This window comes from Ursus americanus, chromosome 14 (genome assembly GCF_024610735.1).
Source record: "Ursus americanus isolate L20-20 chromosome 14, mUrsAme1.1.p, whole genome shotgun sequence".
Lineage (NCBI taxonomy): Eukaryota > Metazoa > Chordata > Mammalia > Carnivora > Ursidae > Ursus > Ursus americanus.
Genome location: NC_142140.1, coordinates 5,632,392 through 5,649,526, shown reverse-complemented (window position 1 = coordinate 5,649,526; position 17,135 = coordinate 5,632,392). Strand labels below are relative to the sequence as shown.

Below are 17,135 nucleotides of genomic sequence, written 5' to 3'. Positions count from 1 at the left end.
TTTTTTTTCAAGTGAACTCTACATCCAACATGGGGCTCCAACTCACAATCCCGAGATGAAGAATTACATGCGCTACTGATTCAGGCAGCAGGCGCCCCTTTACAGAACCTTATCATCTGTGTCCCTCCCCAGCACAGGGTTTGCATTTAGTAAGCGCTGTTCTGAGGACTGTTAAAGACGTGATGGGATGTTATAAAGTGGATGTTTGCCTTGTTGGCAGGGGAGGGGGTATGGCCAGTTTTCCCATTTTCTGGTCAAAAATCATCTCTCTCTCTAAAAACTGAAACTCACTAAAGTGGAAACAACCAATTTGTCCTACAGCACACTCTACCTGACAACAAAGGTAGTTTTCCTAACAATTTATTTTTCATTTATTCAACTTAATTTTCAAATTATACCTTAAATGGCAATTGGTACATGAGACTTAACAACTTGGGATTTTTTATTACTGTTTGGTGAGTTCTTTCTAAGGTAAATGTTTCAGTATTTGAGCTACGACATTATAATACCTGTGTTAAAAATGGCACAAGGGGCGCCTGGGTGGCTGTCAGTTAAGTGTCTCCCTTTGGCTCAGGTCAAGATCCCAGGGTCCTGGGATCAAGCCCGGCACTGGGCTTCCTGCTCAGTGGGGAGCCTGCTTCTCCCTCTGCTATAAATGAATAAAATCTTTAAAAAGGGGGGGAGGTACAAAACTTAAAAGGTCCATCTGGAAGATGAGAGAAGGGTAAACGTTCGAGCTTTCACAAGGAAGTCAAGGTAAAATGCATGAGCTGATCTGAAACAAAGCTGCAGGCAGGTATTCACAGGTTATAGAATGGATGCTAGGGCCGAATCTCTAATTCCTAAAAGCTAGCACAGAGTCGTCAAGTACACACGATGACACAAGAATCTTACTGTCACTTTTTTAGTAAAAATATTCATTAACTGCCCAACATACCCTGTAATATCTTTTCTTACATATTTGGCTGCAAACTCTTTGATTGTGTCTTATATAACAATTGTGTAACCCCATTTTTATAGAAAGAGAAAAGTCCAATCTTCCCTTAAGCAACATTGATAGAAATCTGCTTTGTGTTACTGAGAGCTTATGAAAGTTTTTTTTTCAACTTGGAATCACACTTTATTATTGGAAAAGTCACTTACATTTTTAGGATTCTTGTCAAATAACAATTTCTTTAAAAAGAAACTCAAAACACGTCTAGTACATTCAGTAGCAAAGATCTACCAGCGTTACACACATTAGGAAAACGTACATTACATTTCTAGTTGGACTAATTAAAATCTATATACCTGTAAAGGCAGTTGGTTGTGCTTAATGGAGCTCTTAAGAATTAAGCGCAAAGTAATGTATAAAAAATATTTTTGAAAACTTCAAAGAATTTTAAGACAGACTTAATTTTTCATGATTTTCCCAAAGCCAGTCATGATATTTATTTAACTTATGGTCTTCAGGGTGCACCTGGAAGAAATACAACACATTAGGAGACAGAGGCCTTATGTAAGTTTGTCAGAAATACATTTTTAAAATGGGCTTTTTAAAGGTATGGTAGGGGAACAATACCATATGATAGCATACCTGAAAATTATAACCTTTAACCTAACTGGATCCATGAATGCTTAAAACAATGTCTTACATTAGGGGCACCTGGGTGGCACAGCGGTTGGGCGTCTGCCTTTGGCTCAGGGCGTGATCCCCGCGTTACGGGATCGAGCCCCACATCAGGCTCCTCTGCTATGAGCCTGCTTCTTCCTCTCCCACTCCCCCTGCTTGTGTTTCCTCTCTCTCTGGCTGTTTCTATCTCTGTCAAATAAATAAATAAAAAATCTTAAAAAAAAACAAAACAACAACAAAAAAACCCAATGTCTTACATTAAAACTATACTAATCCAGCCTTTCCCTCTCCCGTCCATCTTGGTGGCTGCTCTTGGTTGGGGCCGTCCCGCATCTAAGGCAGGAAGATGGTGGCCGCAAAGAAAACGAAAAAGTCGCTGGAGTCGATCAACTCTAGGCTCCAGCTCGTTAGGAAAAGTGGGAAGTACGAGCTGGGGTACAAGCAGACTCTGAAAATGATCAGACATGGCAAAGCGGAACTGGTCATGCTCGCCAACAACTGCCCGGCCTTGAGGAAATCTGAAACAGAACACCACGCCATGTTGGCCAAAACTGGTGTCCGTCGCTGCAGTGGCGATAATACCGACTCGGGCACAGCATGCGGGAGATACTACAGAGCATGCGCGCTGGCTCCCACTGATCCAGGCGATTCTGGTATCATCAGAAGCGTGCCGGAACAGACTGGTGAAAAGTAAATCTCGCAAAATTTTTCTTTAATAAAACTGGCCACAGCTTGTTTTAAAATAAATAAATAAATAAATAAATAAATACATAAATAAATAAATAAATAAATAAATAAATAAAACCATACTAATCCTTCACAAAGTACTTTCCAATTTAGTACTGATCTTCACCGTGACCTACCATGTGGGGTGATGATAACATGAGTCAAGTATTAATATACCATTTTCCAGAAGGAGGTTATAGACCTTGAGAGTTACAAGGATTGCTCAGGTCACAATAAATGGCGGAGCAGGGATGGGCTTGGCCAGACCTACTGGCTGAATGCTTTAAGGCGAGTCACAGACCAAGAGGCCGGTGTACTGGGCCACCTGACCGTACCCCCAGCTGCCAGGACACCCCCCGGATATCTGTGGGCAGGGCATACTCAATTGACTGGGTAGCTGAAGTAGGGCCCAGTTACCACAAAAGCAGTCTGAGACCAGTAGGAAAAACCCAACAAGCATGCATTCCAAGCCCAAACCTGCCTGCTTTCCTTCAGTGGTGCATTTCTGAAGGCTAGTAGGACTGTGACAGGCGGAGAACCATGTCAGGCTTAGAGATCACACGTGAATGAGAATGACAGCACAGGGCCAGAAGTAACAAACTGCTGGAGGTCAATCAGAGGCCACACCAAGGAGTCTTTATGAACTTGGGAGTATCTATGGATCCTCTCCCTGCTGCTAATAGCCCCCATGCCACCACTTGCCCCTCGAGCCTGGAACAAAACTGGTTGTGATGGTGACAGCACATGTGCCCAAGAAATGGTTTTAGCTCTAAGGATGGACTTATTTTGCCTCAGAGACAAAATGTGCTGGAAATGTTATGGCTGAGGTGGGTCTCACCTGCTTCCACTCATTGACGCAAAAAATTCGGTAAGAGTCGTTGCCATATTTGCCAATCCCATGAAGCTCAATCGGATACCTCCACTGCTTTGTCAGATATTCATCTGAAAATAGAACACCCCACAGATCAGGTCAGCCTCTAGAAAGATACCTTCCCTAAATATGTGGTGATGCAGAGCTAGATGGTGAGAATGGGAGAAAGGGACAGCAAGAAGTCTTTCCTAACAACCCCGGTTCGGATGGCTTGTTCTTCTGAATTCCTGCAGCCACCCTGTCTGAACCTCTCATCTGCCACTTACTAACCATTATTATTTTGTGCTGTGCTAACTAGACAGAGGCAAAGTCCTTAAGGTCAACAGGGCTTTCTGCTTCACCGACTTCTTCCTCTAATCCTGCCCAGATGGCCTGTCCCCGTGTTGGCCAAAGATTTATTGCCTGGGTCAGTGAGAGACTGTGGTTTGGGGCAAGTGGACTGTTTTTAAATGTCTTCAGTGCTTGAGCTGAATGACCTCGATTAATGTAGCATCCACGGACATTAAAGTTTAAGGTGTGGCTCTCTTAAATAGGCACAGTTTATGTTCTTTCCTTTGGGTACACAGGAAAGTACCTGAGAACTTGATAATGGTTTTTGCTCGAAGATCGTAGAGACCAAGAGGCTTAAGAAGTTCTGACACATCTCTCCAGTCTGCGGTTCTTGCTACCTCAGCCGAAGGGTACTTCTCTAGAAACTTCCAGAGCACAGGAATTGCCATTTTGCCTGGGAAGTAAAAGTAACTGTGATTGCAAGCCTCTAGATGGGTTGTTTTTAAGGTCAGGTACTTCCTCCTCTAGAAATCTCATATAGAGGGGCTTGTTTGTTTGTTTGAAACCCCTGATGAGAGAAGCCATTACCTGATCTGGCAACCACCTTCAGAGTCAAAAGTCAGCACTGTCGGCTGTTTGGCTAACAGTCTAAATCATACTGATACCTAGCCTTGCCTGATGATTAGTTTTCAAATAATCCAGTCATCAAATAACTAGAATAAAAGATTACAGAATACAAAGTGCCAATGACATTAAATAAAGCATTCAATGAAAAAGAAATGCTTTTACACATGACAGAGGGTGAAGGAATGTTAGGTAACTGATTTTCGTTGCTGACCAAAACTAGTTTGGAAGTAGAAAACACTGACAGTATGTTCCATAGCGCTAAAAAGGCTTTGGATGTCATCTATTCTAACCTCCTCATAGATGGCGAGTTTGAGGGCTGAAAGGAGAAGTCCCTGCCTGAGGTTATCACACAGACTCGAAGTTAAACTTGAACCCATACCTCCGAAAGAATCCAGTGCCCTTTCTCCTTATCCCATTCTAAGATAAAGATTAAAATAATCCACAAACCTGAGGTCCGATTGAGAAATATGGTAGCAATGAGGAGCTTCCATGGATCGTGGAAAAGTGTCTCTTGGACAAGATTAAAAGGTGACCGGGGAGGTGTCCACTTCTTAAAAGCTTTGCGTCGCGGGGGGCTAAGAGCTAAACAAACACATCAGAGCTGCATCAGAGCTGACACCTGAAACAGATTTAAAATCTAATTTTCCGATTGGGAAAGGGATACCTTCTCTGTTATATTTGCTGGAAAAATACAGGCTTGTTTTCCTTTTTTCTATTTGTGTCCGTGGAATGGTATCTCCTGAAAAGGAATAGCGAACATTGTTTATAGAAGCTATGGTTTAGCCTAGAGAAATATTCAGGGGTACAAATAACAACGCATTACTATTATAAAGCATTTAGTACATGTCAGGCACTATTCTAGGCACTTTACAAAAATTAACCAACTTAATCCCACTAATGACCTACAAGCTAGGTACTATTTACTTTGACCTCACAGATAAGGAAATTGAGTACAGATAAATTAAGTAACATGGCCAGGGTCCCACAGCTAGTGTCGGAGCTGAAATTCTAATCCAGGCAGTCCGGCTCCTGAGTCCATAACTTTAACCACTCTGTTACGCTAGTACTCTATGATTTATGTTCAGAGTTCATAGTACTGAAAAATTAGACGTAATATGGAATATTTTAAATTTTGACACATTTGTACAATGTGGTCATTAAACATTTTGAGACTATATCATGAATACTTTCCCCCATGTCCTTAACTTTTTAAGTGAAAACGCAATATTCTACGTATGATCCCAATTTAATAAAGAAAGAAAAAAATAGAGATTAGAATGAAATAAACTGAGTTGCTGCTAATTTTTCTTTTCTCTTTTAATTTTTTGTTATTTTCCAAAATTCCTGCAGTGAACACTTTTACACTTAACAAAAAACAAAAAAGGACACAGACAAAACAAACCTATTGGAAAACCTAAGACTGGACCTTGGAACACTGAGACCACTATCTACTGGGAAGCTCAGTTAATGTAACAAAGACTACCTGACCGGCGTTGTCGGGCTTCCCGAGCTTCTAAAATCATCACATCTAATGCTCTCCTTAGCCTTACCCCTAAATTTGAATGTTAGTTAATAGTATCTTGCATTTGTAGAGCGTGAAGCCATCTTTTTCACTTCTCATTTTACTTTGCAATTTTCTTGATGTGAAAAACTGGACCGGTGAGGATTATTACCTCCATTTTACAGAAAAACAAACTAAGGCTTAGAAATTAAACAACGATCCCAAAATGAGAGTGGGACTGACTACAGATTGGGATAGGTATCCAGCTCTCCAGATAATTAGCTACTGTTTTTGCTATTCTCGTTCAAACAGACAAAGCCTAGTACAAAGTAAAAAAATAGGACAAAGGAAACTGCTTTTTACTAGTTACATGATAATTTCTTCTGTGGGTTCCCATAAATAATTATTAGCTATGTCCTTTATTAGTAGGCAACTGAAGCTCAGTTTACTTTGCAATTTCTAACTAAGCCAATGGGAAAGTCTTTACAATCTCACTGGAAACCTCTTAAACTAAGGGCTCTTCATCTTGTGCTGAGAACTAGACTTTTGTATGTATAGGATGAACAGAATACTTCAATTTTAGTCACAAAAGGATATTTTTAATATTTTATTTGCCCATTATACTAGCAATAAAGCTACATAAACCTCAAAGCTCTAAGAAGCTTAAAGTCTTTAAAGGACAAACTTGAATTCTTAAGCAGTTCCCAGGTATATATGGTCATTTTCTATTAAAGGTAAAGGAATTCCAGGCACAGCAAAGACATAAAATCACGAGTGGGACCGAGTACGGGAATCAGGTCTAACCCGCTCTTCCACCAATTCGTCCAAGCTGTCTCCTGACAGGACTTTAAGTAAAATTCGTCTTCTTCTTTAAAGGAGTTATTCATTATGCCATTATGGTATAATGAATAACTAATACAGGGCTGCTCAAAAGGTCTTCTTTTTATTTTTTATTCACTGAGGTATTATAAAGGCAAAACTGCTAAGCTCTGACCTCTCTATTAAGAGCATATTACAAATAATAGATGAACTATGGGATTATAGTTTTGAATTATTTAGAGCTCTAAAGCATTTTAGAGAAGCATTACATTATAATAGAAGATAAAAGTGACTATGATATGTACAAACTGAAATTGGAAGTCACGCACCAGGAATAAATAACAGGAGGGGTGCAAAAGAGTAGACAGGGACTATTCTCGACCAGTTTACGCATTAAAAGGAGTCTTCCCCAAACCTTTTCACAAGTGAAGCCTTTCATTTTCCCTAAAGTTGTAATATTACTGGCTGGAAAGAGGATGGGAAGGGAAAGCACTGTTGAACAGAGTCCCAGTTGTTGCACCAGGGAGAGAGAGTAGCAGCTGTAAATGGCACAATTCTCCTTAGCTGGGTCTACCAAGGCAGGAGCCAGCCAATTCCCTGTATGCCGTAACAAAGGGCTTGAAGATCGATCGGTTAAATAAAGTACTAGGATCAACTGGTAGACTGTATCTGATATTTGGCCCTATTTCTTCGTTCTATTTCCACATCCTAACTGGATACAGGCATGAAATACAGTATCTGGGAGTATAAGCTCATCACGTGTTTATTAGCAGCTTTAGTGCTCTGAATACCTTGACATATCTTCACAGAAATAGAGTCCTTCTCGGTTTGTGAGCAGTTGTCCATTTCAGAGCCACATTTTAAAATGTCAGTATGCAAATGCTCCTTCCTTTCCCCAACTTCTACTTTTGATTTTATTTCCTCAGATTCTAAAAAGGTTTCCTCACACTTCTTGTTGTGTTCTGCTTCTTCCGTTGAACATGATTTGTTTATGATGCCAGAAGTTATTTGTTCAAGACCAAAATTGGATCCTGGACTCAATGATTGTCCTTTCACAAGTCTCTTTTCTTCACTGGTTACTCTGACGGTCTCGTTGCTTGCTCCAGCATCAGAAATGGAGAGTGTTCTATCGAGCTGACCTTGCACAACATGTTCACTTTCAGCATCTGCCTTTTTACACTCAGATTTTCTTTTCTTATTATTTTGAGCAGAATCTGGAAGACCCTTCCGGCGCCCTGTTTTAGTTTTCTTAATTTGAATTCCTTTCAAAATAGTCACCTTTCCTTTGGACTTTCTAACCTCTCTGGAGTCAACATCATTAACACCCTCATCTTCTTTAAAGTGAGATAGTCCTCTGCTATTTTGCAATTCCAAACTACCACTTGGTAGAGGAAAGATATCTTTTTTCCACCAGCTTCGTGTCCTGAGGCTCCAGTTTGAACTATTACTTTCATTTTGCATTTGGGATGTCAGAGGTGCTGTGCTGCAGTTTTTATATCTGGACTTGATACCCCTTTTAGAAAGTACGGTAAAATCAAAATCTTCTGGCGTAAGAGAAGTCTCTTCATTTTTGTGAAGATACTTAGCAAGTGAACTTTTGGATCTGAACTTCAGTCCTTCTGGGCTAGAAAACGACATTAAAGAAAACTTACTGCTAGTAAATAAAAGTGACTTTTAAAAAGAATTAGAGTACATTTCAGATTTTTAATTAATAATTTCCAAATGTTGCCACAGGTATTTGTCATTTAAAATTCTTTTAAAAAGTAATAAAGTGGTACTTTTAAATAGTTTCCTCTATGATAGTATAAAATAATTTTACAATTATTTACAAATTTACAAATTTAAGGGCAACCATTTGCAGTAGAAGATATATGTACTTGTCCCCATATCACTTGATATAACTAACCAGTAACACTCAAGGAATAAAATCTATAATGGTTTCTGGTAAGAAGAGGAAAAAGCCAAGATTCTCGTGATGCTTTCCTGATACCTGTCTAGATAAAATGATTTGCCTGTACTATCTGTACCACCTTACATGCTCACCTGATAAAATATACATCATATCTTCCTGCTGTTTTCCCTGATAACCTCTGCTTCACAACTCTTTCCCATCCGCATGGGACAGACTTATGGCATTCTGTCATTGTAGTATCCCCAGTCTGAGCAGAAGCAATGGATTCTTGCAACAGGGGATTACACTCACTGCTGCTTTTTATCACCACTTGTTTCTCATCTTCTCCCACTCTTTCTGATCCCAGAGCACCATCTTCCTCGCTGAAAAAAACAAAGTACAAATGATTAGCTCATTTAAAATTTACTTTCCTCTGCTTATTCAATTTCAATCCACGACAGAGCAGGAACCATAAGGACTATTTAGACTACAGGAGAGATTAAAATCAGTATGGACCAGTCTTATGCTATGTGAATATCTCCCTGTCCTCCAACATGGGTTACAAAGGGTTGGAAGTCTCTGCACAATGAAAAGCTCAAGCTATTTGCTAGAAACTTTTTGTTGTTGTTAATCACTGAATAGGGCTATTATAAAAATTTCTGGTGACATTTGGCATAAATTTAAAAATATGAACCAATAGGTGAGCTCTTAACCTGGGATCAACAGAACTGCTTAAAACAGTCTGTGAGACACCCTCCTTCTCCCCCAATAAGTGAGGTAAAAATTTTATATGTATCTGCAGTTTTCTGGGGGACAGTATCTATTGCTTTCTTCAGAGGTTGTAACCCTCCAAAACGTAAATAATTTCTGAAAAGAATTTTCAAATCTCTTTCATCCTTACAATAACCTTGTGAGGTAGGTAATTTTATTGACAAAATTTGAGTGACAGAAAGATTTAAGTTGCTTGCAAAATTGATACTGGAACCCAGATTCACTAAATCGTGGTCTATTACTTCTCCCCCTGTATTATTATTGAAAAACTTCAGTAAAGTGTATCCTAATCACTAAATCACACATTTTAAAAGTTGGATGGGTCTATAGAGATATCTAACCCAACTTCTTTATGGAAACTAAGCAAAAGCTAGTAACTAGAACTAGAATTAAGCTCTTCTGAAGTAATGTGGGGTTAATAATTTTGGGGAGCTGGGTGGATCTTAAGAAATTATATAGTTCACATTTTAGGAATAAGGAAACTGAAGCCTGGTGAAAACAGCACAAACTTTAAAGTCAACAGACTGGGTTCAAATCACAGCTCTGTCATTTCCTAGCTATGTGTCCAAGAGCAAGCTACCTAACCTCTCAAAGCCTCCTTTCTTCATCTGTAAAAAGGAGGTAATACTTCTTTTAAGATAGTTCTGGGGATTAAATTTTGAAAAAAAAAAAAAAGTAGGTAAATCATCTTAGCCCCTTATCCCACATACAGAAGTACTGTACTGGATACATGCCTGTGGCTGCCTCTGTAACTTCTTATAGGACCCATTTTGGGGGCACCGTTGGCTGCTTAACATGACATCTCCTCCAAGGTCTTCCCAGGATCCTCCAACCCAAGGGGACCTCCCCTTGCACAAAACCTCTCTGCTCCTTCCAGCTCTTTCTTCATTCCGGCTAACGAAGCAGGATCCACCCCAGGGCTGAACCCACTGGAAGAGTTCCTGAGCTACAGACATTGCGCTGCGTAACTAACCCTGTGGGTCTCGAGATCTGTCAATCCTAAATTAGAAAGGCCCACCCGGAGGCGCCTGGGTGGCTCAGTCCTTAAGCGTCTGCCTTCAGCTCGGGTCATGATCCCAGAGTCCAGGGATCGAGCCCCCCCTCTCCTCCGTGGGGCTCCCTGCTAGGCGGGAAGCCTGCTTCTCTCTCTCCCTCTGCTTGTGTTCCCTCTCTCGCTGCGTCTCTGTCAAATAAAATCTTTAAAAAAGAAAGAGAGGCCCACCCGCCTTCTACCCACCCCGCCCCCGCTCCCATTTTACAGATGGTGAAAATGAGTCCCGAAAGGGGACTCATAACTTGCCGGAGATCACAGGGCCGGTCTGGGGCTGAGAGCTCACTGGAGGTGACCGAGGGGGCAGCTTCGCAGTCCCCCAGGCTCGGACTCTCCATCCCAGCCAAGCCTTTCAGGTGGGCTTCGACGGCAGCAACGGGCCGTGAGGGTGCGACGCCCTAGGAACGGAGCAGAATCAGATGCGAAAACTTCTTCATCTCAGCGCGCTAGGCTGAAACCAAGAGACGAAGATGGTGAAAGCTTGGCGGACTCCACAGCGGCTTTCCGGCCGCCCAGTGAACCACAGCCGCCATTTCCACGGCTCAGCCAATCAAATCCTTCGTCGAGGAAGACGTACCGCCCTCCGCCCATTCCGACGAGTCGCGCGCGCCCTAGTTGCGCAGACTCCTCTAGACTCCATTCCCTCTTCGCTTTTGCTCCTGTCTTAGCTCTGCCTTTTAGGCATGCGCACTCGGAATTCTGCTGCGCGCACGAGGCTCACTGCGCATGTGTGTTGCCAGGGGTAGCGCAGGTAACCAAAGTGGCTGGCGGAGTGGGGCCTGTTGCTGAGGCGGGAGGAGGGGCCGGAGTCGTGAGGGAAGTCGCGATGAGGGCCGTGTTGACGTGGAGAGATAAAGCCGAGCAGTGGTGAGGAGAGGGGCAGTCCGGGAGGAGCGGGAGGCCGAGCCCTGGCGGGGATGGAAGGAACCATTGCGGGAACCCCCGTGGTTGCTAGGGGCAACGGGCCTGTGGCCCCGGCTGAGGGCACTAAACCCCGGGTCTGAGCAACTGCAGGGTTGCCCTCCCACCCGTTTGCGCATGGAGAAACTGAGGCCTGGAGAGGGAGCCAGGGGGTGTACCACGCGTGAGGTAGTGGCCTGTCGCGGCGGTTTTACGCAGAATCACAGTCTGGGCCTGTCAGAATCCGTCTTGGCTTCATCTTACTTACTACCCGCGACAATGTTTCTCGAAAACGTCACAGTTTTTGCCACATGCACGTATATTTGGCATTTTTCTCTGAATTGTCTCACTGATTTTTCACTCAAATATGATTTTACACTTTATGATTTTGCAAGGAAATTTTATTGCTCCATATTTGAAAGTCAGTTTCAGTTGCTGTGAGATAAATGCGAAACTAAAGTTGGGAGAAACAAAACGGTGTAAGTTGTAGCTCGATACTGTTGCTAGGAAGCCTTTAAGCCTCTGGTCTACTGTCCTGGAAAACTGGATATTTAGCAAGTGTGGTCCGAGAGGTGCTTGAGGTGAATAGCATCAGAGCAAGACTTTCTCCTATTCTTAATTAAGAAGGTTTGAAAGAGAATCAAAAGAGAATGACTCTCTCACCTTATGAGTTGATGTTAATGTCCTATTCCATTTTTATCAACTAAATCCGTCATACAATGAAACATTTTGGGAAATACTGACTTATTGGATAGTTCCCCTCAGCCTGACCTTAAAAATCTTCTTAGCTGATCTTTTCAGCTTCATGGTGCAACCTCTGTTTTGGCCACTGGAACAGGACCTTTAACATTCCCTCTCTTGTTTGTGTGCGGAAAGCATGACTTGACTTCTTTCCTCGTCTCCTTATATTTGAAATTATAAACATTCTGTAATGTTCCCTTCAGATATGGTTTCTCTCTCTTCTGTATTCTGCACTAGTAATAGCTAATGCTTACTATGCACAGGCATGGCTAAGAACTTCATGTCTTTTATCTCATTGTCACTTCACAACAGCCCTCTGAGCTAGGTACTGTAATTACCTCTCTTTTACTTAAAAGGAAACTGAAGCACAGAGAGGGTAACTAATTTGCCAAGGTCACACAGCAAGTAAGTGGTGGAGCTAGCTTTTTTCCTCACTCCAAAGCCCATACTGTTAGCTACTACATTAATGTTCCCTCCTGTTACAGAGGTTGCAAACCCAAATGCCTGCAGGAGTCAGGCAGGCAATATAATGGGAGATGTTTATTTGCATCTTAAACTCAAGGAATTGTCCGTCTTTCCTAGGAGTAGTCTGCTGTTCTACACCCCACTTTTCTTGAAACATATAGCCCTACCAGTATATCTTTCACTTCTACTTTTAATAGAAATTTGAGTTTCAAAAAATTCTTTTGGGGCACCTGGGTGGCTCAATTGGTAAAGTGTCCAACTCTTGATTTCAGCTCAGTTCTCAATCTCTGGGTCCTGAGTTCAAGCCCAATGTTAGACTCCACGCTGGGCATGGAGCCAACTTAAAAAAAATAATAAAATAAAAAATAAATTAAAAAATTATTTTTACTTTTTTCTTCACTCTGTTATGAAACTACCCACCACAAGCTGCTGATAACTAGCACCTTGAACATTTGACTTTCATGTCAGAGAGTAAAAGGGAGTGGCAAGGAATGTGGCAAACTAGAGATCTCATGTCTGCCTAAAAAGGGCAGCTGCTGCTCAGCTCTTGCCAATTACCACCCTGCAGGAATTTGGCCTAGTGTGCTCAGATCTTCCTGTTTTTACCAGAAGCTATGAATTTGGGTTTTTATGTGAAATGCCCTAATTTTTAAGTGTTGGCAACTAATCTAAAACTGAAATAAAACACCATGTGGGCCAAACAAAACATTTGCTGGCCAGATACAGCCTGATTTGCTCCCAGTTTTCAACCCCAGGCATAGAATTTTGTTCATTCCTGTCTTGTGGTTCTTAGAATCTGTCTAAAGAGTTATTTGTGCATCTGTTTATCCCAGAAATCTATAAACCCTTTAAAAGCAATGACTGCTTCTCATTCATTTCTAAGGCATATTTCAGAGCTAAACAAATCAGTGGTTGGTGTGACTATTTGATGGATAGATGTATTCATGAATAAATGAATAAGTGAGTGAAAGAATGATGAGTTTAGATTGATTATTTGGGTTTTGGCCCATTATAGGTTTGAAACAACTTACTAGATGAGGGACTGTAGGGGTTCTATAGACCAGCAATCCTGATGGCAGCTACATATGCCAGCTGGAAGCCTAGAATAAAACAAAACAAAAACTATTAAAAAATAGATAGTGGAACTAGGAGATCTCAGATGTCTAAGATTAGTCCTCCACAACTGAACCAGCCACTGTCTCCTGGTCTGCTCTTTGGCTTCTAGTCTAAACTTCACATGGTAGCAGGTTTTTTCTCTTTTTTGAGTCCTGCTGCTGTGATCCATTATTGTACTTCCTATAACCCTAGATTGACTCCCAGTTCCCTTCCACATCAGATTATGCACTTAACTAGGTGGTCCTGCTTATCCTCCCCCCTCACCCTCTGCTTGCTAACATTTAAATTTATGCTTCCCACTTAAGTTGAAAACTCTATTTTCCTATCCAAAACTCCTTCCCAAATGCTCTTATTCTTTTCTGAACTCCCTCCTTTCTTTTCTTTTTTTCTTTCTTTTTTTAAGATTTTATTTATTTATTTATTTGTCAGAGAAAGACAGCACAAGCAGGGGGAGCGGCAGGCAGAGCAGGCAGAGGGAGAGGCAGGCTCCCGGGTGAGCAAGGAACCTGATGCGGAACTTGATCCCAGGACCCTGGGATCATGACCTGAGCCGAAGGCAGACACTTGACTGAGTCACCCAGGTGTCCCTGAACTGCCTCCTTTCTTCCTTAAAAGCACTGCTCCAGGTTTATCTCAACCATGATGCCTTATTGGCTAGCCTGCCTTATTCCAGTCAGGACGGCATCTGCTATTACCCTCCAGTTACACTGGCTAGTATTTACTGAGTACTTGCTATAGGCCAGTCAGTGTCCACATGCATTATTTTATTTAATCTCCACAACAACCTGTGAGGTTGAATTGTTACCCCATTTATAGATGAAGAAACTGAGATTTAACAAGATGACATAATTTGCCTAAGATTCAAAGCAAGTAAAAAGCCTGGGTCAGATTGTGCAGGATTTGGAGAGCCACCTTGGGACTTCAATTTACAGTTGGGTGGGCACAAGGTTGGCGGAGGACAATTTGCAGGATTTGCCCTCTGTCTTTCTGCAATGGCATTAGACAGTGTATCTTTCTCTTAAGAGGGGGTGGATGGGGAGAGAGAGCCATCCTCTAGTACAATAAGCTACCTGCAGACTGGTGAGCTCTCCAACCTTGGGTGTGTTCAGAGATTGGATGGCCATTTATAGGGAATTCCTGCTGTGTGGGGGGGCTGGGCTACATGATAAATTTTAGGGTCTTTCCCAGTTCTGAGTTTTTGTGATCTTGTCCACCTTGAAAATAAAACAGCCAGTCATTTTACCAGCAAAATGGGTTTATTCAGGAATAGGAGAGGAATTACAATCTGGGAGAAGAAAGCTATGGTGAAACACAGGCAAATTCTGGAAACAAAGGAGAGGAACATTCTTCAGTAGAGGAAAGGGGGAAAGAAGTTGGGAGGGGCCATTGTAAACAAAAAGTCCATTGGAGTAAACTGGGAGTTCAAAGTTAGTGGCTTCTCATTGGTGGAATTGTGATGATCTCTCATTGGCTGGGCTGTTGCTAGGCAAGGAGAAAAATCTTCCTTTATGTAGGATAATGTATAGGCTTTTTCCTGTTGGTTCTTCAAAAGGCCTCCAACAAGTACTACACTATGAGAGCTCCCCCTTCTGGCCTCTGGACTCCATTTTAAATGAGGTTTCCTTTATTCGGTTTCACCAAATTTCAGCCTCATGATGCAGTTAAAGTCTGAGGGGTTCAAGATAAAATAGTTTGTCAATTATATTTATTTTGTGTCTAGGACAATGCCATGCACAGTGGGCCCACAAATGTCTAAAATAGGGTCCTTGCCCTTAAACTGCCCATGACTATCATTAAGGGGACAAGATAGTATTTGAAACAGTGTAAAATATAGAAAATAATATAATTCAGAGCTACAATGAATTATACAGATCCTAAGTGCACTAAGAGTTTAGATTGGGGTAAGTTGAACATTATGTTATACTTTAGGAAGGCAAATTTCAAGACATTTAGAGAAAATTAATTTTCACATCTGAGAGGAAGACAGTTTAAGGCTTGGCCCAAATCAGACATGCAAATGATTTTCTGAGAATTCAACCCAAAATGATCCTGATGAAGACGATCCTCACAGGAGCCACTTTAATGAGTTTAGATTATCTACAATGCAGAAAGGAAGCCACATGATCAAATGAATATAAAAGAGAGGTACAGATCCTCTCTAAAATCTAGTACCTCATAATAGCAACCCACAGGTGTCAGGTGCTTGCACAAGGCTGGCCTATGCACCCAGAGGTGGGAAGGCAGCTCTCTAGCCTTGTTTTTTAGGTGAGAACGAAAGCTCGAACAAGACATCAGTTCTGCTGCACCCAGGTCCCCTCTAATTTTCACTTTTACTTCCCTGCTTCTTCTCGGATTGTGATACACCAAGTGTATTTTCCCTTAGGCTCAGAGAAAGAAAGTACAGGATATGATAAGGCCCAGATCTGTTACCATGTAATAGGGAGGAAGCTGAAGAACTCAGTGTCTGTATTTGCATTTATCAGGAGGGATGCCCACCCTTGTTCCAGCTTCTACATCAGCCAGCTGTTGAATATATGTGAAGAGTTATTATTGTTATTATTTTAAGAATTATTTTTGTTGAAGCTTCTGAGGTCAACAGAACCTATATAGAAAACTTTCTGAATTCTACATGTAATGCCTTTTTTTTTCCATATTGATAAAGTGTGGAAACCGTTGCGAATTATTTTGTCAACTATGGCATATGCTAATAATAAAATGAAAATGAAGGCCACAAATCGTAGTGGTTAGAGCTTGGGCTTTGGAGCCAGACCGCCTGGGTTTGAAATCTGGTGCTACCTCCACTCAGTAGCAATTTATTTTCAGGCAAGTTACTTAACTTCTCTGGGTCTTAATTTTTTCCATCTGCTAAATGGGTATAGGGTTATGAGGCTTAAGTAAGCTAATACGTGTAAAGCATTTAAACTCTACTTAGCACACACAGTAAATAGATGTGCTTAATAAATGTTAGCCACTGTTACTGTTCAAGTACTAAGGATAACAGAGATTTGTCATATTTGACAATACTTTGAGAGAGTGGAAGGCAATATAGCACAGACTCTAGAGTCTTATCTGAGTCGAAAGTCTGGCCCCACCATTTGCTGGTTGTATGATGTTGGGTGAGATACTTGACCTCTCTGAGCTGTGGTGTCCTCAACTACAAAACTGAGTAATAATTCTTACCTTATGGAATTGTGGGGATGAAATAAAATAGTAATAATAATAATTTGAAGAGCTCAGCAAGAGTGTCTCTGGAACACGCTCCAAGTACTCTTCCCCAGGGTCTATAATTCTAGATTACTACAGGTATCAAGTAAATTTATCCCAGGCTAAACTTTTACAATAGGCTGCCCTGGCAGTGCTGTCTAGCGCATTCTTACTAGAATCACCTGAACTAACGAAATCCTCTGCCTGGGGCATTCAAGAATCATTGTAATATGGCGCCAGTGTGTTATTCTAGCCTGATCTCTCTCTGTTGCCTTGTGCATAGTCAGATGTTTCAGTCAAATTCAGTAATTTAGATTATTTGCTATTCCCCACCTTCATGTCTTTGCTTGTTCTTTCTCTGCCTGAAATCTGCCCCCTCCAGATCTCCTCCTGCATGTCTCAAAAGCCTTACTTTTTTCACATACTGTTTTCTTCATGAAGCTTTTTCTCATCCTTTCTCCAGATCAGAACACTGCGTCTTCCTCCTTTGAATTCTGCCTAAAACCTTTACTCAGTATTGTTCTGTATTTCATCTAATCTAAGAGGTCACTGATTGTAAAATACCATTAT

General features: G+C 41.5%; 2 protein-coding genes and 1 pseudogene across 8 annotated transcripts in view; 2 read left to right on the top strand and 1 right to left on the bottom strand.

Annotated features, from left to right (window-relative positions):
- Positions 1-1,094: 1,094 nt before the first annotated feature.
- Positions 1,095-10,777, bottom strand: MBD4 (methyl-CpG binding domain 4, DNA glycosylase). Of its 2 annotated transcripts, none has more exons than XM_045812490.2 (7): positions 8,470-9,729; positions 7,218-8,050; positions 4,771-4,845; positions 4,554-4,688; positions 3,784-3,933; positions 3,177-3,280; positions 1,095-1,459 (listed from the first exon to the last, which is right to left on the bottom strand). In XM_045812490.2, exons 1-7 carry the CDS (start codon positions 8,568-8,570, stop codon positions 1,382-1,384), a joined length of 1,476 nt encoding a protein of 491 aa, XP_045668446.2. In that variant the 5' UTR covers positions 8,571-9,729; the 3' UTR covers positions 1,095-1,381. The 2 variants fall into 2 exon arrangements, with proteins under 2 accessions (XP_045668446.2, XP_087722884.1); XM_087866758.1 differs by lacking the exon at positions 1,095-1,459 and adding an exon at positions 10,385-10,777 and having other exon boundaries at positions 1,891-3,280; positions 8,470-8,696.
- On the top strand, positions 1,870-2,331 carry LOC123802071 (large ribosomal subunit protein eL30 pseudogene; annotated as a pseudogene).
- Positions 10,778-10,850: 73 nt separating the features above from the next.
- The window catches only part of IFT122 (intraflagellar transport 122), a 69,757-nt gene continuing 63,472 nt past the window's right edge, over positions 10,851-17,135 (top strand). For all 6 annotated transcript variants that reach the window (XM_087866757.1, XM_045812485.2, XM_045812484.2 and 3 more), the window contains exon 1: positions 10,851-11,006. In XM_087866757.1, coding sequence (XP_087722883.1) covers positions 10,966-11,006 — 41 coding nt within the window. In that variant the 5' untranslated portion in view covers positions 10,851-10,965. The remainder of the gene's footprint in view (positions 11,007-17,135) is intronic.

Excerpts from the sequence above, each read along its gene's own strand:
- MBD4 (XM_087866758.1), bottom strand. The coding sequence starts at position 10,477 with ATGGAGAGTCCGAGCCTGGGGGACTGCGAAGCTGCCCCCTCGGTCACC. Across the intron at positions 4,846-7,217 it reads TTCTGTGAAGATATGTCAAG|GAGATACCATTCCACGGACA; the intron begins GTATTCAGAGCA and ends ATTCCTTTTCAG. Across the intron at positions 4,689-4,770 it reads CAGCAAATATAACAGAGAAG|CTCTTAGCCCCCCGCGACGC; the intron begins GTATCCCTTTCC and ends GTGTTTGTTTAG.